Source organism: Quercus suber, unplaced genomic scaffold (assembly GCF_002906115.3).
Source record: "Quercus suber isolate HL8 unplaced genomic scaffold, Cork oak 2.0 scaffold_596, whole genome shotgun sequence".
Taxonomy (NCBI): domain Eukaryota; kingdom Viridiplantae; phylum Streptophyta; class Magnoliopsida; order Fagales; family Fagaceae; genus Quercus; species Quercus suber.
In genome coordinates, this window is record NW_027070040.1 from 219,358 (window position 1) to 246,641 (window position 27,284).

At 30.5% G+C, this 27,284-nt stretch overlaps 1 protein-coding gene and 1 non-coding gene across 2 annotated transcripts; both read left to right on the forward strand.

Annotated features, from left to right (window-relative positions):
* The first annotated feature begins 2,679 nt into the window (after positions 1-2,679).
* On the forward strand, positions 2,680-3,573 carry LOC111983069 (uncharacterized). Its single transcript, XR_010625575.1, has 2 exons — positions 2,680-2,770; positions 3,248-3,573. It is a non-coding gene; the product is annotated as an uncharacterized LOC111983069 (transcript).
* A 14,966-nt stretch (positions 3,574-18,539) lies between these two features.
* LOC111983070 (gamma aminobutyrate transaminase 3, chloroplastic) lies at positions 18,540-26,530 on the forward strand (the record flags this gene model as incomplete). Its single annotated transcript, XM_065764966.1, is given in 11 exon segments — positions 18,540-18,733; positions 22,007-22,149; positions 22,328-22,412; positions 23,110-23,182; positions 24,805-24,902; positions 25,069-25,161; positions 25,847-25,920; positions 26,002-26,040; positions 26,114-26,202; positions 26,279-26,355; positions 26,456-26,530. Coding segments are annotated over 11 exon segments (930 nt in total), but the record flags the coding sequence as incomplete, so codon positions are not given.
* Positions 26,531-27,284: the final 754 nt, after the last annotated feature.

Genomic DNA, 27,284 nt, shown 5'->3' on the forward strand with positions numbered 1-27,284 from the left:
TTTACCCAACACTAAATCTACACGGTACTCACTTCCTATGTACCCAGAACTTGTTGATAGTTGTTAGGATTTAGGAATCTTAGGTTGTGTTGGCAGACACATGATCAAAACATGTCTTGTTATATAGCTCTTTAGAGTCTATAAGTTTGTCACAGGTGCTCAAAGTTCTGCAAATCAGTGTGCAAGTGAAGAAATTTGGATTCAATCTCGACCGATTAAATACTTATAGTCTTAACCAATTGAATCTAAATCTCAACTGATCAAATTGTGTTTTCACTTAACTACAATTTCAACTTGTTAGCCCATCAAGTGTTTTGGGTTTTAATTCTACCCGACCTAGTATATAAGTAAACACTAATACATGTCCAAGAAGACTTTTGAAGTTGCTCTCATATAAATTTAAAGGTTATGTACCTTCTGCTTTTAAAAGCCTCTACTAATACATGTTCAAGAAGACTTTTGGAGCTGCTCTCATATAGATTTAAGGGTTCCAGTTCGAATCGCTATAGCCATTAACACAATGGTTCCTAGCCTTATAGCATCACAACGCCCCCACATGGACTACTTGCACTGCTCATGGAGACTAGCAACTATGGGTGTGCATGGGTCGGGTTGAGGGGATTTTTTGACCCAACCCACCATGGTGGGTCAAAAAAAATTCAACCCAACCCAACCCAACCCACGTGGGTCGGGTTGAACCCATGGGTTTGACAAATTATTATTATTATTATTATTATTATTATTATTATTATTATTAAATTGAGTAAAAAAAAAATAAATATTAATATATTAAAAAAACCTAAAGATTAGTATCAATGTCCTCTAATCCAAATTCCCTTAGCCCTCGTTTGAGAGGAGGGAATGATGAAATGAAAATGAAATCCTAAACCTTATGGGATGTTTGGTTTTTTTTTTTTTTTTTTTTTTTTTTTTTTAAATTTCTGTAGGTTTGTGAGTTTGTCTTTCCATCTTTGTTTGTATTTGGATTGTGCGGGTTTCATTTGGATTTTTCTATATGGGCATGCATCCATTGGTAAATTGGGCATGACAATGTTGTTGAGGTTTCCAATTTTTTGAGTTATTTGTGAGGTTTGGTAAGCTGAGTTGGTTTTAGTTTGGTAAGATATTTTTGGAGAGTTTATGTTTTTTTTAGAGTTCAAGGTTGCTCTAATTGAGATGCAATTAATTGTTTTATGAAATGCCTGTATGAGCCATCAGATTTTAATGCAAGAGTTTTAGGTTGATATTTTGAGCGACTTTACACAGTTATAGATGTAAAGGAAAAGATTCAAGTCCAAGAGAAATTAGGAACTATTTTTCATAGCTTTATACATTGCAAACAAGAGATATAATACATTTTGCAATGTGTACCTCAAGTCGTGTTTCCTATGGTTGAATTGGTAAATAAGAGTCAGACTGTGTCTCTAATGACTATTTTTAGGCGGTGTTTTCTAATGACTATTTTTAGACTTGTATAATACGTATCATGTAATTAATTACTTATCAAAAATATCACGCAATTGATATGTGATTCTTCTTCTTCTTTTTCTTTTCTAATGACTATTTTTAGACTTGTATAATATGTATCATGTAATTACTTATAAAAATATCACGCTACTGATATGTGAAAGGAATAGCTAAGCCATTTACACAAGTAACAATAGAATTGTTTAGCTGAAAACCTTGTATGGCTAAAATTTGCACAAATGTTTCAAAAAAAAGTTTTAGCTTTTCTAGTCCCCTTGCAATTGATTATTTGCCTTTCTTTTATTTTTTCTATCTATATATATGTATATATAAAGTGGTGGGACTCCTGCATTATTAGATTATCTACAATGTATGCATGATGCTGAGTAGTGGTTTGGGAAAAATATATATAATCTTAAGTATGTTTGATTCGCAGTTTGCTTGAGGGATTAACATTTAATATAGTCTATCTACTGTATATAAAGTTTTAAAATTCATAGGGTGTTATTGCTTAGACTTTTTTCCCCATTTCTGATGAAATTCATTTCTTAGTGCATTTTGATGGTTTTACAGATGCTATTTGGTATATTTAACAGTTTACTAGTAGGATTAGCACCCTGTTGTCCAGTTGCTGAAACTGAAAAAATTTGAATCTTCCCGAGTAATTTCAATGAAAAAACTATTATAAGCTGGACTGGAGACTTCACTGTGACAGAACGATTGAAGACTAGCCCAACAATGTATGCACTAAGACAGTTATTAAAATTTAAATGCAAAAAGTTTAAAAATAATTATTATTAATTGTAAAAAAAAAAAAAATCAATTGATTTAAAATTCAAATTCAAATCTAAATCTAAATTCTAGTATCTAAATAATAGAAGGAAGAATTTCAAATCCGTCGATGTAAAAAAATACCCAAAAAAGAAATTTTAAAATCCCAAGTCAAATCTCTTCAAGTTCAGCCCACACTTATTGGCCCAAATACAGTCTCTTAGGAATGGAAAAGATCTTAGCCCACTTGTAATTCGTAACCTAGAAAAATACTTCCAAACAGACAAGACAACGACGTAAGCTGAAACGGCCCATAACTAAATTCATAATCTGCTTTGGAATGAGAGAAATGGATGACAGTACTCTAACACCATACCTTCCTATCCTATCCTATGCTATGCTATGCTATATATATGTGTATTTATATGTTGTTACAAAGGTATAGCAATACATCTTTTGGTATATACATTCGGAGAGAGATGTCAGGGCCATTTGTGAGAGGTGCACAGACTATGAACTCCATGTTTTTCAAGTAAGGTCTTTATTTCCGAAGTCTCATTTTATTTCATAATGATAATTTAAGTTTTTATAGTTCATTGCGATAATTAATACAAACTATCCTTCCTTTGGTTATTTATAAATAAAGCACACAATGTGTGCAAATGCTTTTTGCCCTTAATTTTTGTTTTTGGGAAAATCAATTTAAACTATATAATATGGATAATTTTGGAAATAATTAAAGGTACAAATCAAAGAATATTGTTCCAATTTCATTTGGCAGTTTTTTTTTTTTTTTTTTTTTTTTTTTAATTTTTAAATTTTTTTTAAAATAGGTTAAATATATTTGAACTTGAAAAAGTAAAAAGTTATAAATTTTTACATAAGCAAAATAAGCTAAAAACTTAATGAGAAAACTCGTGACAAATAGACATTAGGGCTTAAATTATCTGCTCCTTCAAGTTATCCTCACATAACATTGGTTAACAAATATTTTTCTTTTATCAAACAGGCCAGTGACACGCAAAACGTACCATAAGAAAAGCTGTTCTCCAGATATGATACGTGAGAGCAAGAAAATGGAGGGTGAAGAAGTGAAGAACAAGAGGCATATGGGAGAGAGTGATGTTCATGTGTGGATTCCCCATGAAAGGACTGGAATCTATTGTCCCAAAGGGCAAGAGAAAGTAATAGTCGATGTTCCTGCGGTGGCTGGAAAGGATTTCCAAGTTAATTGGTTTTCATAAGATTTTAGTGTGTTTGTGTCTGTCTTGATTGCAACTTCAACAATGTATCAGGCTATATAGCGGCCTTTATATTTCAAAAATCTTTCTATCACTAATATCCAATTCAGCAAAAATTAAATGGATAAAAATCATTGAAACCATTGAAGAAAAAAAGTTTTATTGGAACGGTGCATTTCTTATTACACTTCAAAAAATGAGGGTTCATTTTTTTCAGCTGCATTTTTAAAACGCAGCTATAGGTTAAGTCTATAGTTGCGCTTTTAAGTGATTTTAGCCGGTATTTTTGGTTAGGGCCTTGTGCTGAGTTCAAGAAGCCTGGCTATAAGTCCAACTGAATATTTTTTTATTTTTTATTTTTTTAAATAGGACCTATAGCTGCTTTTAAAAATTACGGCAATATAGAAAGCATTGCTTAAATATTGTTTTGAATTTGTTTTTGCCTAGCTCATAATCAAGATCCACATTCCAGTCTCTTTACACTTTCTGCAAGTTATGTTACTAAAAATTAGTATAGTATATATAAATTGTGACAGCAAAAGTTCTAATACCATTAAATTAAAAAATAATAATAAGAAGAAGAAAAGAATGAGTAACTAACCGACTTTATGGGCCTGAACATTCAAGCCACACGTCATTTAGTATTTTAGAGATAAATACTCATTATTGGAATCCTATAGAATATTAGAGATACATGCACCTTGTATCCACTTTCAGCTGCTTATTGAAGCATGACAGATCCAATGGGTATTGCTTCTTATCCATTCACTCTAGTTGTTGGCTAATAATAATATATATTAAGATGTTGCTCCAGTAGGCAGTAGCCACACTCTTGGATCTAGTTGACTTTCAAGCATATCTACTCCTCTTCTTATCCCTACGCGATCAAGTCATTTCCAAAATCTTGTAAGAAAATTCAACTTCTTATTGTTCTGACTCTTCTGAGCTCGGCACAATTCAATTATCCATTTCATTAATGTAAATTAAATAAAAGCGTGCATGCATATGACAATAATGAAAAATCTTGATCACACAAAATCAACCACCAGTCTATCTCTCAAGTCTCACCTCCTTTTTTCACTACCTTCATTATTATTATTATTATTATTATTATTTTGGCTGGTAAATCCCAAATTTAGCTTCTGGGATCTTTAACAATTGCTTTTATTTATGTTAGAAATATTGGGTCGCACCAAACTCAAATAAAGTATGCCCAATAATGGGCCTAGTTCAGCCCATTGCCAAAGAGTTGTGCCCATTGCTAAAGGGTTGTATCTCTTGGTTTTGTACCCTTTGATTGTCTATATAAAAGGGGTAAGGGCTCATTTGTGCAATTGATAAAAATTTTGGGATAATTATACTTTACCACCCTAAACTTTCATAATATACAATTATACCCTAAACTATAACCCATGTTTCACGTTGCACCCTACAATCAATGGGCTATTAACTTGGACAAAAAATCATGTCACTTGCATGTAATCTCTGCATCCATGACACCACATGAAAAGACCAAATTGCCACTCTCAATCACTTAAAACAAAAGGTTACTTGGCACCACAAGAGTTAAATTTGTTAAACAAAGAAATTGTAAATCTTTCACAAAGATGATGAGGACTGTCAATGGTAGAGCACATGGATGGTAAAGATCAGTGTGGCCAAGATATTGATAACCAACGGAGTCAAAGCAAATGGACAAAGCCATTGTTGCTAGTAGGGGTGTGCAGAAAACCCACTGACTCGCTAAACCCGACCCATCGGGTTGGGTCGGTTTTTAAGGCTAGATGGGTTGGGTTGGGTTACAAAAAAAAAAATTTTTATAGCGGGTCGGGTTGGGTTTGGGTCATAAAATTTCAAACCCATCAAACCTGACCCGACCCACTCATATTTAATATATATTTAAAATATATTATATATTTAATAATTTTTTTTTAAATTAGCTGTAGGGCACTTATATATATTTAAATATATATTATATATTTAATAATTTTTTAAAAAAACCAGCTATAGAGCAGCACTTACTTGGTTCCTCCTACTAATACTAATTTAATATATATATATATAATATTATATAATTAATAATTTTTTTAAATAACCAGTTCTTCTTATCCTATATAAAAGCCAATTAGTTCACACAAATCCTAATAAATTACTATTGTTGTTTAGTCATTAGTGTTATTTGCCTTTAAGGAGTTACATTGATACTAATCTTTAGGTTTTTTTAATATATTAATATTTATTTTTTTTTTACTCAATTTAATAATAATAATAATAATAATAATAATAATAATAATAATAATTTGTCAAACCCATGGGTTCAACCCGACCCACGTGGGTTGGGTTGGGTTGGGTTGAATTTTTTTTGACCCACCATGGTGGGTTGGGTCAAAAAATCCCCTCAACCCGACCCATGCACACCCATAGTTGCTAGTCTCCATGAGCAGTGCAAGTAGTCCATGTGGGGGCGTTGTGATGCTATAAGGCTAGGAACCATTGTGTTAATGGCTATAGCGATTCGAACTGGAACCCTTAAATCTATATGAGAGCAGCTCCAAAAGTCTTCTTGAACATGTATTAGTAGAGGCTTTTAAAAGCAGAAGGTACATAACCTTTAAATTTATATGAGAGCAACTTCAAAAGTCTTCTTGGACATGTATTAGTGTTTACTTATATACTAGGTCGGGTAGAATTAAAACCCAAAACACTTGATGGGCTAACAAGTTGAAATTGTAGTTAAGTGAAAACACAATTTGATCAGTTGAGATTTAGATTCAATTGGTTAAGACTATAAGTATTTAATCGGTCGAGATTGAATCCAAATTTCTTCACTTGCACACTGATTTGCAGAACTTTGAGCACCTGTGACAAACTTATAGACTCTAAAGAGCTATATAACAAGACATGTTTTGATCATGTGTCTGCCAACACAACCTAAGATTCCTAAATCCTAACAACTATCAACAAGTTCTGGGTACATAGGAAGTGAGTACCGTGTAGATTTAGTGTTGGGTAAAACTTAGGTTGCTTAGGTTTGTACTTTGTAGTCTATTAGATTAGATTGTCCAATCAAATTCAAACACATTATTATATTGAATTTAATTGTCCCTAATCAAACTTATGTTCCTCAGGTGTAGTCTATTAATTAAATTAGGATGCAAACACTCCACCCCCATCTAGTTTGTATTCTACATAGATTAAAGAATTTCCAACCCTAAAACGAAAGGCAAGCATACTCTCATACTATTGTTAGACCACATGCTATTAACATGCTGATGCATCCAACACCTTTATCTGTAAATTTCTTAACATGACATTACGTTCTTCTTGTCTGCACAAATTAAAAATTATTCTCTTAGAGCAAGGCTTGTATACTAACACTAGTCTCATCTTTACTATTCAATTTCAATTAAGGCTAAATTATAAATTACTTCCTTTTAACTTTTCCCAAAATTTAATCCAGTTTAGTAGCATCCATCTATTGATTTTAGTCCTATAATTTTGGCATTCATTCAATGTAGTCATTCCATTTAGTCTCTTAAGTGGTTGTCGTTAAGTGTCCCAAAAACAATGTTGTTTTGTTATTTTGAAATTCTTAAATTAAAAAATTCAATAAAAATAAATAAATTTGAGGTGAGTGAATTTGAATCTTGGAAGTCTAGAAACCCTTAAATCTATATGAGAGCAACTCCAAAAGTCTTCTTGAATATGTATTAGTGGAGGCTTTTAAGAGCAGAAGATACATAACCCTTAAATTTATATGAGAGCAGCTCTAAAAATCTTTTTGGATGTATATTAGTGTTTAGTTTTATACTAGGTCAAGTAGAAATGAAACCCTAAACACTTGATGGGCTAACGGGCTGAAATTGCAGTTAAGTGAAAGCGCAATTTGATCAATTGAGATTTAGATTCAATGAGTTAAGTTTGTAAGAATTTGATTGGTTGAGAATGAATCAAAATTCCTTTTCTTTTTTGAGAGAAATGATAGAAATTGTATTGATCAAATAAAAAAAAACGTATACAATAGTCCAAGAAATATCTAGGACATGAGGGGACCAGCCAAAAGCCAATATTGGTCCTTCGTAGAAAAACTTAAAATGGTAGTTACATTATATTATGCTACACTTTNAAAAAAAAAAAAAATCCATGTACATGCATGTTAGCTATATTCATTTTCAACCCACATATATCATGAAAATTAAAATTGCATGCAAATCGTGCGTGATCCTATCAAATCTATAAAATAAAATGGTAAAAAATATTGAATGATGGGTCAGAGATCGTTTTTTTATTTTATAATAATTGACGAGATTATTCTAGTTTCCTAAGATAATATTTGTTCACTATGAAATTATTTCAAACAAAGATTTGATTTGTTGATTGGTTTTGTTAAAGAAAATTGGTCAATCTTTTTTTTTTTTTTTTTTGAGGAATGATTCTTTAATCTTTATATAATGGTAATTTACTAATTTCCTTATTAAGTCACAAATTTATTAAGAGACGCAATTAATTTATTTTATTGTGAAATACTATATTTACAATATTTTCACAACATTTTTACAATAAATCTTAAGTGGTATGTTATTATTGATTGTTATGCATTGAAAAAATAGTAATTTATTTTGTGAATTTAAATTAAAACCAATAACAACTTACCATATATGATTTGTTGTAAAAATGTTATAGACATATCACTTTTTTATTTTATTACTTTATAGGCTACGACATGAATTAGAGATATATATAAAAATAAAAATAAAAAATAAAAAAACTATGTCTACAATATTTTTACAATACTTTTACCACAAATCATAGAGTAGAATTCCTAGGTATTCTTGGAGTACGAAGAATAATGCTTTCTCCTCTCACATTCATGGTGTGGGCTACTCATTAAATTTATGGTTGGATCTGCCATAATGTAAAATGTGGTAGTAGCATTTCTGTGTACTTTGAAAGTACTTAAGAATTTTCTAATTATAAGTGATAAATTGTTATTGATTCTAATTTAAACTTATTATTAAAATTATTTTTTTTCTACCAATAACAATTCACTTAAAATTTCTTGTGAAAATATTATAGAAATATAGCATTTAAAAAAAAATAGTGTATTAACTAAGAAGTGAAAATGATTTTCGATTCTCTCCTATTTTCACTCCAAGTAAAACGTTGGGTGAGGAATGGAGAAAACACTAACACCCACTAATTTTTCATCCACTCCATTTTCCCAAGTTTTCTCTGCTATATTTTCTGATTGTGAATGTGGTGTCAGATCTCACTTGGTTGCAAGTAAATGAAAAGGACTACTAGTATATCTGAATGTATGGAATGCTCCAACTTTACAGAGCAATGGATCCTACGAACCTTGTCCCTACTCTACATATATAAATATAAATATAGTTGGGGGCCCACGCACTTTTGAAGACCACATCTCAAATGCCAATACTGGAACTGGAAGTCTGGAACTGTTCTCTCCTTCTTCTCGCAACATTATTTAGTTGAGTTCTCACCTTTGAATTTTAATACGTCAACAGTTTTTTGATATAATTGTTCGGCTTTTAGGATGAGAATTTGGGTTTGAATTCTCTACCCTCCACTAATTTCAAAAATAAATAAATATAATAGTCAGAATAAGATGACTAAAAAGATTAATATTTGTAAGTTAACTAAAAATACTTAAATTACTTTAATTTGAAGATGAAAATCATATTCCCTCTATTTACTTTGAAATGTACACAAACCATTTTATAGAAAATTTATTTACATGGGTTCTGGTTAAGCTCAATTGGTAAATAAATTTTATTATTGAATAAGAGATTTAAAGTTCGGACATTGCTTATACCAAAAATCAATTATTATTTAGAAAACAGTATAGGTTGAAATCCAATTCAATCATAACTATCAAAAATGTTTTTTTTTTTTTTTTTTTGACAATTCGATAGTTATAATGTTAACTAATTAAACTACAAGGCTTTGGCAAAGTTTAACAGTTACTAGTTAACAACTTTATAGATGAATATATTATTTCATGAAGAATTATAAAAAAAAAAAAAAAAAAACATTTTTGATAGTTATGATTGAATTGGATTTCAACCTATACTGTTTTCTAAATAATAATTGATTTTTGGTATAAGCAATGTCCGAACTTTAAATCTCTTATTCAATAATAAAATTTATTTACCAATTGAGCTTAACCAGAACCCATGTAAATAAATTTTCTATAAAATGGTTTGTGTACATTTCAAAGTAAATAGAGGGAATATGATTTTCATCTTCAAATTAAAGTAATTTAAGTATTTTTAGTTAACTTACAAATATTAATCTTTTTAGTCATCTTATTCTGACTATTATATTTATTTATTTTTGAAATTAGTGGAGGGTAGAGAATTCAAACCCAAATTCTCATCCTAAAAGCCGAACAATTATATCAAAAAACTGTTGACGTATTAAAATTCAAAGGTGAGAACTCAACTAAATAATGTTGCGAGAAGAAGGAGAGAACAGTTCCAGACTTCCAGTTCCAGTATTGGCATTTGAGATGTGGTCTTCAAAAGTGCGTGGGCCCCCAACTATATTTATATTTATATATGTAGAGTAGGGACAAGGTTCGTAGGATCCATTGCTCTGTAAAGTTGGAGCATTCCATACATTCAGATATACTAGTAGTCCTTTTCATTTACTTGCAACCAAGTGAGATCTGACACCACATTCACAATCAGAAAATATAGCAGAGAAAACTTGGGAAAATGGAGTGGATGAAAAATTAGTGGGTGTTAGTGTTTTCTCCATTCCTCACCCAACGTTTTACTTGGAGTGAAAATAGGAGAGAATCGAAAATCATTTTCACTTCTTAGTTAATACACTATTTTTTTTTAAATGCTATATTTCTATAATATTTTCACAAGAAATTTTAAGTGAATTGTTATTGGTAGAAAAAAAATAATTTTAATAATAAGTTTAAATTAGAATCAATAACAATTTATCACTTATAATTAGAAAATTCTTAAGTACTTTCAAAGTACACAGAAATGCTACTACCACATTTTACATTATGGCAGATCCAACCATAAATTTAATGAGTAGCCCACACCATGAATGTGAGAGGAGAAAGCATTATTCTTCGTACTCCAAGAATACCTAGGAATTCTACTCTATGATTTGTGGTAAAAGTATTGTAAAAATATTGTAGACATAGTTTTTTTATTTTTTATTTTTATTTTTATATATATCTCTAATTCATGTCGTAGCCTATAAAGTAATAAAATAAAAAAGTGATATGTCTATAACATTTTTACAACAAATCATATATGGTAAGTTGTTATTGGTTTTAATTTAAATTCACAAAATAAATTACTATTTTTTCAATGCATAACAATCAATAATAACATACCACTTAAGATTTATTGTAAAAATGTTGTGAAAATATTGTAAATATAGTATTTCACAATAAAATAAATTAATTGCGTCTCTTAATAAATTTGTGACTTAATAAGGAAATTAGTAAATTACCATTATATAAAGATTAAAGAATCATTCCTCAAAAAAAAAAAAAAAAAAGATTGACCAATTTTCTTTAACAAAACCAATCAACAAATCAAATCTTTGTTTGAAATAATTTCATAGTGAACAAATATTATCTTAGGAAACTAGAATAATCTCGTCAATTATTATAAAATAAAAAAACGATCTCTGACCCATCATTCAATATTTTTTACCATTTTATTTTATAGATTTGATAGGATCACGCACGATTTGCATGCAATTTTAATTTTCATGATATATGTGGGTTGAAAATGAATATAGCTAACATGCATGTACATGGATTTTTTTTTTTTTTTTTAACATTAAGGTGAAGGAAGTCTCTAACATGAAGTCATTGACCTCATAGTATGCATTCAATTATATATTGGATAACCTTAGATCTTTTATTAGATATTTCAACAATAGAAATTAATGTGAATTTAATTAGGAGCAATGTTATGATCACATAAAATTATACAATTTTTGTCATAATTTATTATATGCCGAGTTGTGAATGGTAGAGATATTTATCCATATGAACCTGCCGCCATCGCATAGCGATTTATGGTAAAAATTGTATAACTTTATATGGTTTTAGAATTTTTTTTAATTATTTAAGAATGATTTTTTTTATTATATATTATAGTGACATAGCAATAGTTTTATTTATTCATTTTTTTTTTGAGAAGACACGTAGCAATAGTAGTATATAATTTTTTAAGCACAACTTTTTCAATATCTTAGGTATAATCAAATGCATGCAGGCTTTTTCAAATACGTAAGTGGCCTACGACTGTAACAACTTATTTATTTCTCTAGTTATTTTATCAATTGAATGTTGACAATATCCAGTCATCAGTTTAACTGGACATGCTTAAAAGTCTTTTTAGTTTATCTTAATGTCCAACTTTTTGATAAGGCATCAACCTAAGAATTTCATATAATGTTCTCAGCCAAAAAAAAAATTAAAAAAAGGATTTCATAAAAAGTAGTATCCTCTTTTTCAAATCTATCGGCTTCCCTTGCGTCATCAAATTGGGTCAACATCGGGGTGGATTTTCAGAATGGAAAAAAGAAAAAAGAAAAAAAAAGAAGTGACAGACCTGAGTTTCTTCTTGATAACGTTCAAAACAAAAGACATAAACTTTATGGAAAAGCTCTAGAGAAAATTATATATATATATATATATATATTTATATAAAAACCAGTTGAAATTGGAGGAGAAGGTATTTAATGCTAGGGACATATAGGGCTATTTGTTAATGTTATTATAGTAATATTGTTTATCTTTTTTAGAAATATGTGTGAATAAAAAAATGTATGAAAATGTAAGTAATGTTATTTAAAAGTTGAAAACATGTGTTTAAACACATGTACCAAACGAACCTTATAATTTTGCATAATTTTGTACCACAACTCACATGTGACAAGTTGTAATTAGTAAATGTGTGTTCTTACATAACCCATACCTTAACTGATCACAACTCGCCACATAGCAAATTGTGACACAGAGTTATTCTAAATTATGTCCCCCAGCATTACTTATTTTTTTGTGTGCAATCTAGGGATGACCAAAATTCAATGGATAATGGGTACTTGACCTCACTTGACCCAATTATGCGGGGTTTACCCAATTCAATAGGGAATTTAGGTATTGGATGTGGGTTTTCTTGCATGCCCTAATTTTCCGTATCAACCCGTATCTTTTTAAAAAAACTTCTACAATTATATATAAGGAAAATTCCTAGTGTTATGAGATTACATAAGTCAATTGAGGAATTTAAACTGATATGTATATATAGAATATAATTTTTAATTTAATATTTGCACTCAAATATATAAAAGTTAGGATAAAGTTTAGTTATAAAATTGGTTGTAACCTCAATATCTTTTTATTAGAGATGAATTTTGACAAATCCACCATTGAATTACATCTTCTTTTTATATTCTCCATGTTTGCAAAATTTATAGAAAATTAAAGATCAATAGCTATAACATTAATAAATTGTTTAAATTGCAAATTTTTATAATTTAAAATTATGTATAAAATATAAGCTTATAAATCATATAGTAAATAATATTCAACTGATACAAAGTTTAACATGTGTATTAAGAAAGTAAAAAACATACAATTCAACAGTTAGATTTTCAAAAAATGTAGTAATATTTATTTTATTGAGTAATATTGTAATCTTAGGCAACAACCAATTTTTTAGCTAACTTTATCCTAAAACTTATTATCTTTTATGGACAAAATTTAGCTATAAAATTAGTTGTAGTTTAAGGCTGCAACTTTACTCAATATGTTATTAGAGGTGAATTTTGCAAATCCATTATTAGATTATATCTTCTTCTCATATCCTATATACTTGCAAAATTTTTAGAAAATTAAAGATCAATAGTTATGCCATCAATAAATTATTTAAATTATAAATTTTTATAGTTTAAAATTATGTATAAAATATAAGCTTATAGCTCATATAGTAAATAATATCCAATTAACACAAAACTTAACATGTGTATTAAGAGTGTAAAGAATATGCAATTCAACGGTTAAATTTTCAAAATATATAGTAATGTTTATTTAATTACGTAAGGTTGTAGCAATTTTGTAGTTAAAATTTGTCCATATTTTATTTGGTAAAATACTATTTCGGTCCCTAAACTTTATGAAAAACTTGTTTTTCATCCCTGAACTTTAAAAAGGTTTTTTTTTTGGTCCCTAAACTATTGTAAATGTTTTACTCTTTTTTTTTTTTTTTTTTAAATTGCACCAAAATTTTTGTTTTTATCCCTAAATTATTGAAAAAAATAACTTTTTTCATCCTTGCTTTTGTCTCTAAACTATTAAAAAAAAAAAAAAACTCTTTACAAAGTTTAAGGATGAAAAAAGAATTTTTTAAAGTTTAGGGATCAAAAACAAACTTTTGGTAAAATTTAAAAACTAAAATAGTATTTTACTCTATTTTATTTTAATGGGTCATTTTAAGTGAATACAAATAAAAGGAAAAGTTTAGCCCAAACTTGGTTGTAGCCAATGCTATAACTTGATTCAATATCTTTTTATTAGATATGAGTTTTGACAAATTCATCATTGGATTACATTTTCTTCTTATATCCTTTATGTTTGCAAAATTTTTAGAAGATGAAAAGTTAATAGCTATGTTATCAATTAAATGTTTAAATTTTAAGTTTTTATAGTCTAAAATAATGCATAGAAGATAAGTTTATGAATCGAATATTAAATAGCATTTAATTGACACGAAATTTGACATGTGTGTTAATGAACATAAAAAACTTATAATTTAATGGTAATATTGTCAACATAAGAAATCATGTTAATTTTTTTAATGAGAGTTGTAGCCTTAGGCTATAACCAAGTTTGTAGTCAAATTTTATCCAAAATAAAATTAGTTTTATTTTCATTTATGGCATAATCTATTTCACCCTACAAAATACAAATTGGAATTCAAATACAGTGTTAATGACTTGATGCATCAATTTTTCTTTCTTAATTTCAGACCTGTAATTTGAAAAACTTTACCTTACGAGTGGCTTAATTGATTGCCATATGTTAATAGCCATACTACTAGAAAATATGTTATCACCACCGCTCACCCTTGATGCGATGGTCACTTCACAAGTATAAATACTTGTAGGGTGTGGGGAGTAAGGGCCGGGGTTCAAGTCTCCAAGGGGGAGCTTCACACACATATACACTTAGATTAGGTTAGAATAGAAATTCTATCTTGTATCAAAAAAGAAAAAGAAAATATGTTATCAATGTTTACTTTTATCTCATCAGAAAAAAAAAAAAAAAAACATTTACTTTTAAATTCCTTTCATTGGTTACTGATTAAATTACAATTTGATATCATGATTAACTATACGTTACCAAATATAGGCTATTTGCTATCCATTTGATTTGAGAGAAAGTGTTATTTTTACCATATTTTTACAACAAATCTTAAGTGGTAAGTTGTTATTGGTTTTACTTTGAATCCATCGCTAAAATTGTGTTTTTGTCTACTAGTAATGACTAACACATAAGATTTGTTGTGAAATTGTTGTGAACATAACATTTCTTATTGAGTTGACAGTCAAAACAATAAAAAATAAAATTGATTAATAACGTTTAAAACACCTTTAAATATTATTTATATTGCATGTTTATTTAGCTTATATACATGAAACATACAAGTCCAGCAAAATAATTTTATAATTAAAAGAGTAACAAAGAACAATGAAATGATTTGTGTATTTTGTCATATTTTTAAGTGCTTAAAAAATAGGGTTTGGGTCAGTATGGGAATCCACAGGTAAGAAAAATTTGGCAGACATTGGGTATAGGCGATAATCGAATTCTGGGGTCTGAATATCCACGAGTAAAATTTTTGGGTTCAGTTTGGGTATACCCAATCCAAACCCAGCCCATAGCCACTCGGACTAGCACATAAGATAATTCCTTAATATAGAGAGAGATAGAGGGTATATCTATTTGTCTTCAATTGTTTGTCAAAATTGCTAAGTTTAGTATTGCTTAAAGTGAATAGTTAAATATGGGAGATTTAAGGTTATGGGATAATATTGTTTGAAATAATATGAGGGATTTAGATAAAAAAAATTGCATTAAAATAGTGGTGATTTTATTTATAGTATTCTAAATATAGGAGATTTAAAAAAAAAAAAAAATCACATTAACTTCTTCAATTGGAGATACTTTTTTCTTTTTGGATTTTGTTGTTGTTGTTGTTTCATATAGCAAATTGAACAACATTTATATATCAATTACAGTTTAGGAATATCACCTCAATCACACACTCACACACTCTTTATAGATTAAATAATAAATAACTTTTGATTGAAACAAAATTTAACACTAAAGTTAAACATTTGATCAATGACATAGATATAAATTTTGGATTAATTATAAATTTCCAAGATTACTTCTTTGATATAGTATTTCTTTCATTTTTAAACCAAATTCGATGCAAAGCATAGGTTCAAAACTATTATATATAAAATCGAAAATATTTAACTTTTAGTTGAACTCATAATATTGTGCCACATAAATTTTGAGGCTTTACAATATTACAACCTATTTTTTAATATATATTTTTAATTGATTTAAAATTATATTCTACAATAAAATATTTCTTAATTTCTTGTCATATCATTTAAAAAAAAACTTGGCATATCATATATTTTTTAAATGTATATATATTTTCTCATATATATATACACAATCATAATAAATTCTTAATACTAAAATATATTGTTTCATATACAAATGTTTATTATTAATTATTATAATGATTAAATTTTACATTTACATTAAACAAATAAAATAGAAAAAAAAAATCATATTATGTAAATTATTTCTATGTATTGCATGAATTATCAATTAGTATGTTTTATTATTAATCATTTTTTTTTTCAGAATCATTGTTAAATCACTTTAATTAATTTTTTTGGAGGGAAAATTTTTTTTTTTTTTTTTTGGGGAAAAGGTAGTAATGCTTATATTAATAAAAACTGGCTATATCAATCTAAAGTACAAAAATGAAATGTGGAGGAACATACTCTATTTACACAGCATAATTTGGAACATTTATTGCATGCCTAGCCAAACTATGAGCTATCTTATTACTTTCTCTCCTAGTGTGAGGGTAATGTAATTGAACAAAAAACTAAGAACAAATCTTCACATCTTCAACTAATAAACTAGATGGCATCAGACTACTACGCACCTTTGATGTGATGGTCACTCTATAAGTACAAAGTTTTTATGAGGTGGGAAGGTTGGCAAGGGCTAGGGTTTAAGTATATAGGAGGGAGCTTTACACATATATACATATAGATTAGGATATAATAGAATTCTATCTTCTAAAAAAAAAAAAAAAAACCTAGATGGCATTATAGAACCACCATTATTAATCGAAGCTTTCATTAACAATTGAGAGTTGTCTTCCAAAATAGCTTTATCAACCCCAACCTTGAGTGCAAACTGCAAGGCTCTAGCTCCCAGTAGAGCTTCAATTTTCTCAGCTCGGTAAGCCTGGTGAAGTTGTTGAGATAGAGAGGCCATAACCAATCCTTGATTGTTTCTAATAACCACACCTATACTAGATTTTTTCTTTGCTTTGAAAGTGGCACTGTTGAAGTTGATTTTGAACAAAACATGTGGGAGCAGCGGCGACGCCACTTTAAGGTGTTCAAACATGTGGGAGTAGGGGCGACGCCACTTTAAGGCCAGGGTGGTCCCAGGACCACCCTGACCTGATTTTTATTTTATTTTATTTTTATATAATAATTTAAAAATATTTAATTGTCTATCCTTCCAAAAAAAAAAAATGAGAACACCCTTAATTATTTTTTATGCTAATAAAATTAAATTTTGCTCCATAATTTGTTTTACATTTAGTGGATGAATGATTTCTTGGTTGTGTATATTGAAAGATATGTAACTTGTAGCATTAATAATGAGACTACCATGCAACAATTTTAAAATATAAAAATTCGTAAAAGACAATTGTAAATTTTATATATTTATGTGTGTGTGTGTTTTTTTTTTTAATTATTGTTGTTGTAAATTTATGAATTTTTTTTATTAGATTGTATAATTTATGTTTCATAAAAAACGTCAAAAAAAAAATATAAGTGCAAGGCAAACAGAATTTTTGAGAGGGTTGCACCACCAAAAATTCCTCAAATCTGTCCTCCGAGACTTGAGAGAGCTGCTGAAAACTGCAATGTGGCTTAGGTAGCTGAATTTGGTTCTGTTGTGTCCAGACTGACCAAGCTATCATGGCGAATAACTTTGGATTTTTCTGTTGTTTTATCTCCCTTCTCAATCCAGGGCTTTTTTAAACTTTTGCTTCAAAATCATTTCTTGTCTTAATAGCCATTCATCCAGTTCCAAGTATAAGCTCTCCAAAATTTTAGTATTTTTGATTGAAGGTTCTAGAACTTGAATGTCTTCTATCTTTGTTTTAATCTCCTTGATTCTTGTATGAGTCCACTCAAACCTCTCCGTGTTTCGTTACTTTACTATTTCTCGTCTCTTATATTTTTCTCACGAGCTCATATGTAAGATCTTTTTTTTTTTTTTTTTTTTGATGGGTACGTAAGACCCTTCTTTTACTGTGTTGTCACGTAATATTTTATAAAAATATTGTAGAAATACTGGTAGTATTATTTCTTTTAAAATAATAAAATTATAATAACAAATAATATTTAAATTTAATCATTTTATTTTTACTTTTTCATTATTATATATATATATATATAATAATGTGGTTGTGTGTTTGTGGAGTTCCTTAATGGGTGAAATTTATATATATATAATAATGTGGTTGTGTGTTTGTGGAGTTCCTTAATGGGTGAAATTCGATGAATGTTAATAATTTCCTTTTATATTCTCAATTTGGATAATTAGAGGAAGTTTTTTATTGGTTAATATTATAAAAGACTCTTGGGAACAGGTTAGTCCAGTCAGCTATATTGTCGTATTGAACAATTTTCAAGTATTATCATTTATCAATGAGCAATAAACCAATGCTGGCTGTCTAGTCTGTCGACTCAGTGTGTCTCCTTAATAAGTCTCTCTCACTTAGTCACTTGTAACAAAACAAGATCCTCATTTTCTCCTCTGCATGTTTGGTTCTGATAACGAGTACAAAAAAAAAAAAAACCAAATGGGCATCAACCACCTCTTTCGATCCACTTTCAGAACCCAGGTTTCAAATTCTTCAATACCCATTTAGTTTTAACATCAAATTCTATCTTCTCGTGTTTTTTCTTTGCTTTGTGGATCAGTTGGTGCTGTTTGATAATTTTGTTCAGTCATGTTTGGTTCTTAAGATTTGGTGACAAAAAAAAATTCATCATTTTCAAAAAAATTTTTTTGGTGCTTCAATCACTTTGTTGGATTTTTTTTTTTCATAGAGAAGATGTTGGAAGAGATAAAGAATTCAATTAGCCTCATGTTATGTCATTTCCATGCTTTGTGGAGCACTGTTTTCGACTTTTCCTATTTCTTGTTGTGTTTTCATTTATTTATTTTTGTTTCTCTTGAATCTACTTTTGTTTTCATAACTTCCAGTTCACTTGCAAATTGCAAATTGTATGTGTCTGTATATTATATGTAGACTCTGTTTGGTTGCTGTGAAATTATGTTGGTCTAATTCCTGACTACTAAAATTTTGGAACTTTGGCTTGGTTGTTGTAACTCCTTGTATGGGAAAATAGTAGTCGCCTCATCTGTATTGTATTTGAACCCATGACTTCACCCCTTCGCTCCTAGTTTATGGGACAAGGAGATTCCATTTGGTCCATAGACTACTGGCATACATTTGTTACAAAATCTCCTGTTTTTTATCCTAGGATTTTGGATCATTTATGAAGTTACTTATTAGTAATATTTATTTCTTGTTCTCCTGAATTTACATAAATTTGCATCATCTTCAATTATCTGTTTACTTGTTTGCTTTCAATATGTATGTACAGTCCTCAAGGCACCTTTTGGTTGCTATACATGCCACAAAGAGAAGAGATAAAGAATTTTGAATTTTCAAAATTGTGTGTGTGTGTGTGTGTGTTTCATCAGCTATTTGTTTTCTCAGATACTAGATAACTCATTTTTGTGAATGTTATGGATAAAAATTTCAGCACATTTCACATGATCTCCAATAGGTTTAATTCTGGAGACTAACAGACCACCCTCTTTGGTTGGTGGTCTTAGGCAATGATTTTGGAGACATTTCCATTCTCTCCTGTCAGTTTGATGTGTTTTCACTTTTCAGCAGTTAAAATTCAAGAGGTGAAGGATACTATATGGATTGGTGAACACTGTCAAACCCATTTCTTTGAAAATGAATGATGCTAGTGTAATCACTGTAATGTATGTTAATGGGCACACCACTAAAAACAATGCGACCCTATCCCTATGTGAAATGTCTCGGTCCTTTGATTTTTTTTTTCTTTTTAATTCTGTTTCAATGGTTGAAATATTTATCTCTCTCTTTCTTGTTTTTATTTTATTTTATTTTCCTTCTAGGTGGACAATTAACTTAAGAATTTTAATGAAAATCTATAGGGTTGAATTTGATTGAGCTTTACCATGGTATTATATTATTATTCTTCATCAATCAACTGGCTAGGATCAGTATTAATGCATCACATTCTTTTCTTATGGCTTGAGGGGATTATATCTTGACGTTCATTTTAAGAATATGTTTTTCTAGTTATCTCTTCATGATTTGGTTGTGATTTGCATATTATGTCTTAATAGTGGGTAGAGAATTTGAAGGATTGTTCTTCCTGTTGCACTTTAGTTATATTCAGAGATCAAAACAACAAGCTTCAAATGGCAATACAAGCTACTGGAAAAAAGAAAAGAAAGAGCTTCAATGCTAACACTGTATAAGTTTCAATAGTAACACATTTACTAAGTATATGTTCTGCATTTAGAGAAAGAGGTAATACTATTGCATTAGCTTTTATTCTATCTTCATAAACAGTATATAAGTAAAGATGCAGAGGCATTGCATCTCACTTGCACTTCAGAGTCTAAGAGTTTCCATGAAGTAGTTATTCCTCATTGTCAGAATTTGAGGTAACTAAGCAAGAACAGTTATATATGGTTGCATGAGAAACAAGGAGAAACCCGAAGGAACAACTATGGTTGTAGAAAATGCTGTCAGGAGAGATAAACACCTTGGGGAGCTTCCTTGAGTAATTAATATAACATATAGAGACACACTTTAACCCAAAAGGCCTAAGCCCAATGGGTATGTGCTCAATTATGTTATATTAACCACTTATTCTTCTTATTTTTATTCAATGTGGGACTTCACTCACACGTGTAACCCAACAATCTCCCCCTCACGTGTGAGTCTCTGCCACTTTGTGGGCTTCAAGACTTCTCCGTGGGCCATGAATAAGTCCTACTTGCTCCCCCTTATCTAATGGGCTTTTCACTTCATCAGCGCGTCATCCATGGGTCTCTCATACGCCATCCATGGGAACCCCGCATGTTCATGTCCATGGGAACCTCACACGTCATCATTGTTTAGCACCATTTGCAATATTCCTTTGTTGGGCTTTTCTTTTCTCCAGGATTTTTGTGTGTGGGCCATTAAGGCTTTTTCTGTCCCCGCTGGGTAGGGACCATGAACAGCTCATCACCTTTGCCGCACACCACCATGGGCTCTGATACCACTTGTCAGGAGAGATAAATATCTTGGGGAGCTTCCTTAAGTAATTAATATAACATATAGAGACACACTTTAACCCAAAAGGCCTAAGCCCAATGGGTATGTGCTCAATTATGTTATATTAACCACTTATTCTTCTTATCTTTATTCAATGTGGGACTTCACTCACACGTGTAACCCAACAAATGCAACCATGAAATTATCCATTCATTTTGATTTTAAACAAACAATACCCAGCCAGATGACTCTTTTGGAATAGTGTTCATGAATATTAAGGATACATTTGTAAATAAATTCATATAAGCATTCATATGTAACCAAACGATACTTGTCACATGGGCACCGGCACTCACAGTAGGTGAATATTATTAATTTTAATGGGACCCTTGAAGATAATTTGTACCATTATCTCACTGGGTGGTGCAGTAACAATTTGCCCCAATGAAATATGTTATTGAGTTTTCTTGCATTATCCTATGTGATGTTTTCTGCCATCTTTAGTTAATAGTTATTAGATAAATTTTGAAGGTGAATACTATGCGTTTGAAAAGTTCATTGAGAATACTGTGTGCCGTTATCGCACTTGTGGTGCATTGTCAGTTATGGTACTAGAACATTCCTTTTTATGATTTGTGTTGCATTATTATATGTGATGTTGTCTACCTTCTCTACTTAAGAAAAAAAGCTTCATCCATGGGATGTCACCTGAATGTCTTGTGTAGTTCTTATGCCTAGTTGCTAACACCATCCATTCTTTCTCTACTCTAATGATATTTATTTCTTCTTTATTTACAGCTTGCTTCATATGTAAAACATGTCACTGCTTCAACAAGTTTGCAGGAGCCTCTACTTTGGGTTCCCATACTGGCCAGATTAAGTAGTACGGAGGCATCTTTGCAAAAGGAAGATTCACCTAGTGATTTCAAAAATAATCAGGGGTATATGGTGTTTCTATGTTAATAACTTGTATTCATAAATCTCTCTCTCTTTCTCTCAATGTGCAATTTTGTACATGAACATCTACATTTACTTCTTCAATGTGTTTGCAGAGTAGTCATTGTTTATATGTGCATGCATACAATGTATTTACGTACTAAGATATCTTAACTATCTCAGGTTTAAGGGGCATGATATGCTTGCACCTTTCACAGCTGGGTGGCAGTCTGCTGATTTGCATCCTTTGGTTATAGAAAGGTCCGAGGTATTGTCAACTATTTGCCTAAGCTATTAATAAGAACTGTGTTCTTAATTTGCACTTCATGATTAAGGAAAAAGGACCAAGTAATCAGTGAAACATTTGCTTCTCAGTTAATCTGTTGCTCCTGCATTTTGGTGGTTAGTCTTTTCACTGTTTGAAGTGAGTTGGTCATGTCCATTTCAGTTGTTAATTGTTACTTTCTCGGGGTCAAAAATTGGGAAAGAAAGAAGGGGAAAAAGGAGGAGGAAAGAGAGGAGGGGGGGGGGGGGGTTAGGGTGGAAAGCATTCTTTGTCTCATATTACTTGGGGATTTCGGTTGGAGAGAATCATTAGGGCTTTAGCAGGGAAAGATGTGTATTGTCAAAAGGTTAAACTGAATCTGTTAAAAATTTGTATAAATGGGTTTTTTGTTATCCTTCTCTAAAAGTTTGTTTTGATGTTTAAAACTTCAGGAATTGATTTGTATTCCTCTTCATTTTTTTTCTTCCTTGTTTAGTTTGTTCCCTTCTGTATACTTCTTGTGTACATGGGTTGTGCCCCTATTTTGGCACTTTCTAATATTATTTTTTCTGTTTAACAATGAAGAAAAGTCTGATGTGTAAAAAGAATTGAGACACCTAATTCTAGGCATGCACATAAAATATTTATATACACAAGTGTTATTCCTCATCTATATGATCAACTTGATTGGCGGTTTCAGGGTTGCTATGTTTATGACATCAATGGGAAAAAATATCTTGATTCTCTTGCTGGTCTGTGGTGCACTGCATTAGGTAAACATAATATGTTTCAAGTCATTGTTTCTCCCTCTCCCCCAATTGCATGTGTTGAAGGCATTTTCATATGGTTTTTAAGATGTTGCAATGATTTTAATATTGAAAAAGTGATAATGGGTCATAATAAGAACCAAAAATGTGTTTAACAGTGCTGCTTTGACAGTTCATTCATATATTTCCATTTTATGACGAAGTTAAGGAAAGATAGGTAAATTGCTGAAATGTTTAGTTCTACATAAGTAGAAGTGAAATTTTTGTGCTACAAAGTATGTTGAACAGGGTTATTCATTGTAATGATGTAACAAAGTAGTAGCAAGGTGCATGAAGTGGTGAAGTGCATTGTGGGTATTATATGATCATAAAATACTGATTAAGTTGAGGGGATGGGATTTTGGGCTTTTAAGAAGCAACATATTTATAAAATGAACTTAGTCAAATTGAGTATTTAGATGGATGAGTGGTAATCTCAAGATGTATATGATAGGAAAGAGTTGCATAATAGGTGCGTTTGTAACTTATCAATGGAAAATAAAAAATGGTTTGGATATATGCAATAAAGACCAGCTAGTGCGCTAGGGAGAAAAAATGATTTAATTCAAGTTGGAGTGAAAAATGCTAGAGAAAGGGGCCTAAAATAAGGGGGTGTAAAAGGAAAAAGGATATATCAACTAGAAAGGGGAGAAAAAAATGCACGTGGTATATCATTATTTGTAGATGATGAGGATCTGTAGAGCTGGCCCAAATTAGTTGACAAGTGTCCATAGAGTCTACCAAAATTAATTTGGGATTAAGGTTGAGTTGATTGGTTTTGAGTCAAGTTTAGAAAAATGCAGTGCAAAACATTACGTTTTCCTTATTTAATTTTTGGGGTTTTTTTTTTTTTTTTTTTTTTTTTAGGGGGGTGGGGGGTGTTTTGTGCGGAGAGGGCTTCCCTCCTCCCTCTAGGTAAGCATAGTAGTTGAGTGCCCTTACTCCACGTCTTTCTTGCTCACTCTGCTTATCATTAGGCATTAACTTATGCTAGTTTCATATCATTTAGAGACCTTCATCATCACCCTCCTGTTATTTCCTTCAGAATCCCCTTGTTGCTATTAAGTAATAACTTTGCTGATCTCACTCTAAGTTTTAGGTAAATAAAGACATTTCTGCCCATATCATGGCCTGAAAATTATTCTTCAAAGTTTGAGTAAAAAAAAGGAAAATGAAAGAAAGGAAAAGATTTTTACTGAGAATAAATTTTAAGCAGTTGTTTTAGTATAAAATTGTGTAAACATAAAGTTCATCCAACAAATACTAATTCTAAAATTGCTTTACTTGTTTAGGGCTGTGCAATATTATTGTATTTTTTTTTTTTGTAAAATAGTAATAGGGTTTTTCCTCATTTTGCTCGTATTTCATGATGTCCCTCCCCAACGTCCTCTTGAAAAATGAAAAAACCCAGGTCTCACACTGGAAATTGGATATATGTGATAAATATCCCATGCCCATAGCCATTTTGCTTCTTACATCAAGACATACAGTCATCCCTCATTCGTACCTAATTTCATCCAAGTGTTTATAAAAGAAACTAATTTGATTCAAATTTTCGTTTACGGTTATCTAAAATTGAAGTTTTGCAGGGGGAAATGAACCTCGACTTGTTGCTGCTGCAACTGAACAGTTGAATAAGTTGCCGTTTTACCACTCCTTTTGGAATCGTACTACAAAACCTTCTCTGGTACATGCATATTTTCTTAAATTTCTAGCTGCTGTTAAATTTCTGTAACATCATATTTAATTATCTAGAACATCTTGCCTCACTTTGTGCTTACAAATTAGCCATTTTCTGCTATATGACTTATACAGGATTTATTGATATTCAAATATTCAAATATTTTTTACAGGATCTAGCAAAGGAACTTCTAGAAACTTTTACAGCAAAAAAAATGGCTAAAGCCTTCTTTGTAAATAGTGGATCAGAAGCCAATGATACTCAGGTTTGCTTTGTTTATGGAAGCATTTTGATTTAACAATATTCTTGATTTTTTAAAGGTTCATATGATTACATGGTCCATTTTCAACTTACTAGCCCTTGAGACATGGAGTTATGGGAGAGAAATCAGATAAATGGCCTCCATCTTAAATTCAAAAAATTTCATATTGAGTCTATTTCTCACCCTTCATTTTCAATAAAAAAAAATGTTATTCCATAATAGAATTGGGAAGCAACCAACTCAATCTCATAACTTCTTTAATCGTATAGATACAGTTTTCAGACTTGTAATTGATGCATATGAGTTATAGTTCTTTACAGAAATAAGTTAATCATTAATTACAAGTTACAATAAGGGAATGAAAGAAAGAAAATATTTTATATTAGGAACTGACAGGTTACTTGATTTAGAAATTATAGTTCTCAGTTAGATGTCAACAAGTGGATATTAAACAAATAACCAAAAGAATAAAATTATAGACACCTAAACCTAAAAGATCACTCAGTGTCCTAGACACTCTCTATATAAGCAATTCTGAGAATCCTAAGTAAATTGAGAACATCTTTCTGGCGAATGTTTATGAGATAAGTACTCATTTTGGATCTTATGCCAATATCATGTTCATGCACTTGGTGTTAAAATTCAAGGAATAATGTCTTTGTAACTTCTTGAATTATTTTTCTTGCAGGTGAAGCTGGTTTGGTATTATAATAATGCTCTTGGAAGACCAACTAAAAAGAAGTTTATTGCTCGATCAAAATCGTATATTCAACACTCAATGTTTTTCTTTAGATTTCTTGACATTGTGCTTCAAGTTGCTTATTATTTTATTCATTCTGACAGGTACCACGGTTCAACTTTGATATCAGCTAGTCTTTCTGGGTAGGCCTAATCTATAAGCTTTTTTTTTTTTTTTTATGTGAATCCTATCGCCCTTTAACTGGTTTTGTTGCAGCCTTCCAGCTTTGCATCAAAAATTTGATCTGCCAGCTCCATTTGTATTGCATACTGACTGCCCTCATTACTGGCGCTTTCATCTTCCAGGTTGTCATCTTGCTGGTCTGATGCCCAAAATATTTTGTTAGCTTTTTTTGGTTATTATTAAACTTTCATATTCCAGGTGAAACGGAGGAAGAGTTCTCAACCAGATTAGCCGTTAATTTGGAGAATCTTATCCTCAAAGAAGGACCAGAGACGGTAATTTATTCTAACATCATCCAACTTGTTTGGGAAATGATTCTGCTTCCATAAGAGGATTATTTTTGGGTTGCTGACCTTATATAGGTGCTCATTTCAGATTGCTGCATTCATTGCTGAGCCTGTCATGGGGGCAGGAGGTGTGATACCTCCCCCTGCTACTTATTTTGACAAGGTAAGTTGTTTGTATCATGAAATGCTTGGCAAATGTCAGTGGTGTATTCACTTTTCATTTTCTCTTTCCTGTGTTCAAATCCTGAAATTGAATATAGAAAGGACCCATTTTCACATTTAAGGGTGTTTGGTAAATTGTTTTGAATACATAATTTGGGTGTAAAATACATCATACACAGGTTTGACGTTGTTTTCTATTTAAAAAAAAGTTACTGTTTTCATTTACACACTCTCACGTCAATCAGGTGGGGCCCTTTGTATTTCACAATTTTTACGAAATTGCCACTGTATTCATTTTCTATGAAAATGAAAACTATGAAAAGGTGTTTTCATTTTTTGTATTCAAATCCGACTTTTTGGATACTAAAAATGAAAACTGAGTACAAGTTCATAAACCAAACAAGTTTTTATGTGGTGGATCCTATATTTCACAATTTTTATGAAATTGCCACTGTATTCATTTTCTATGAAAATGAAAACTATGAAAAGGTTTTTTCATTTTTTGTATTCAAATCCGACTTTTTGGATACTAAAAATGAAAACTAAGTACAAGTTTTTAAACCAAACAAATTTTTATGTGGTGGATCCTATTGAAAACTGAAAATGAAAACAAAAAACACAATATTTTTCAGCTAACCAAACAGCCTCTAAATATCAAACTGGAGACTGGCATTTGCCAAGCATCTGAAATAAAGTCTTGAAATTGAATGCCTTTGCACCTAATAATATCAATGCATTTGCAAAAGAATTCTACC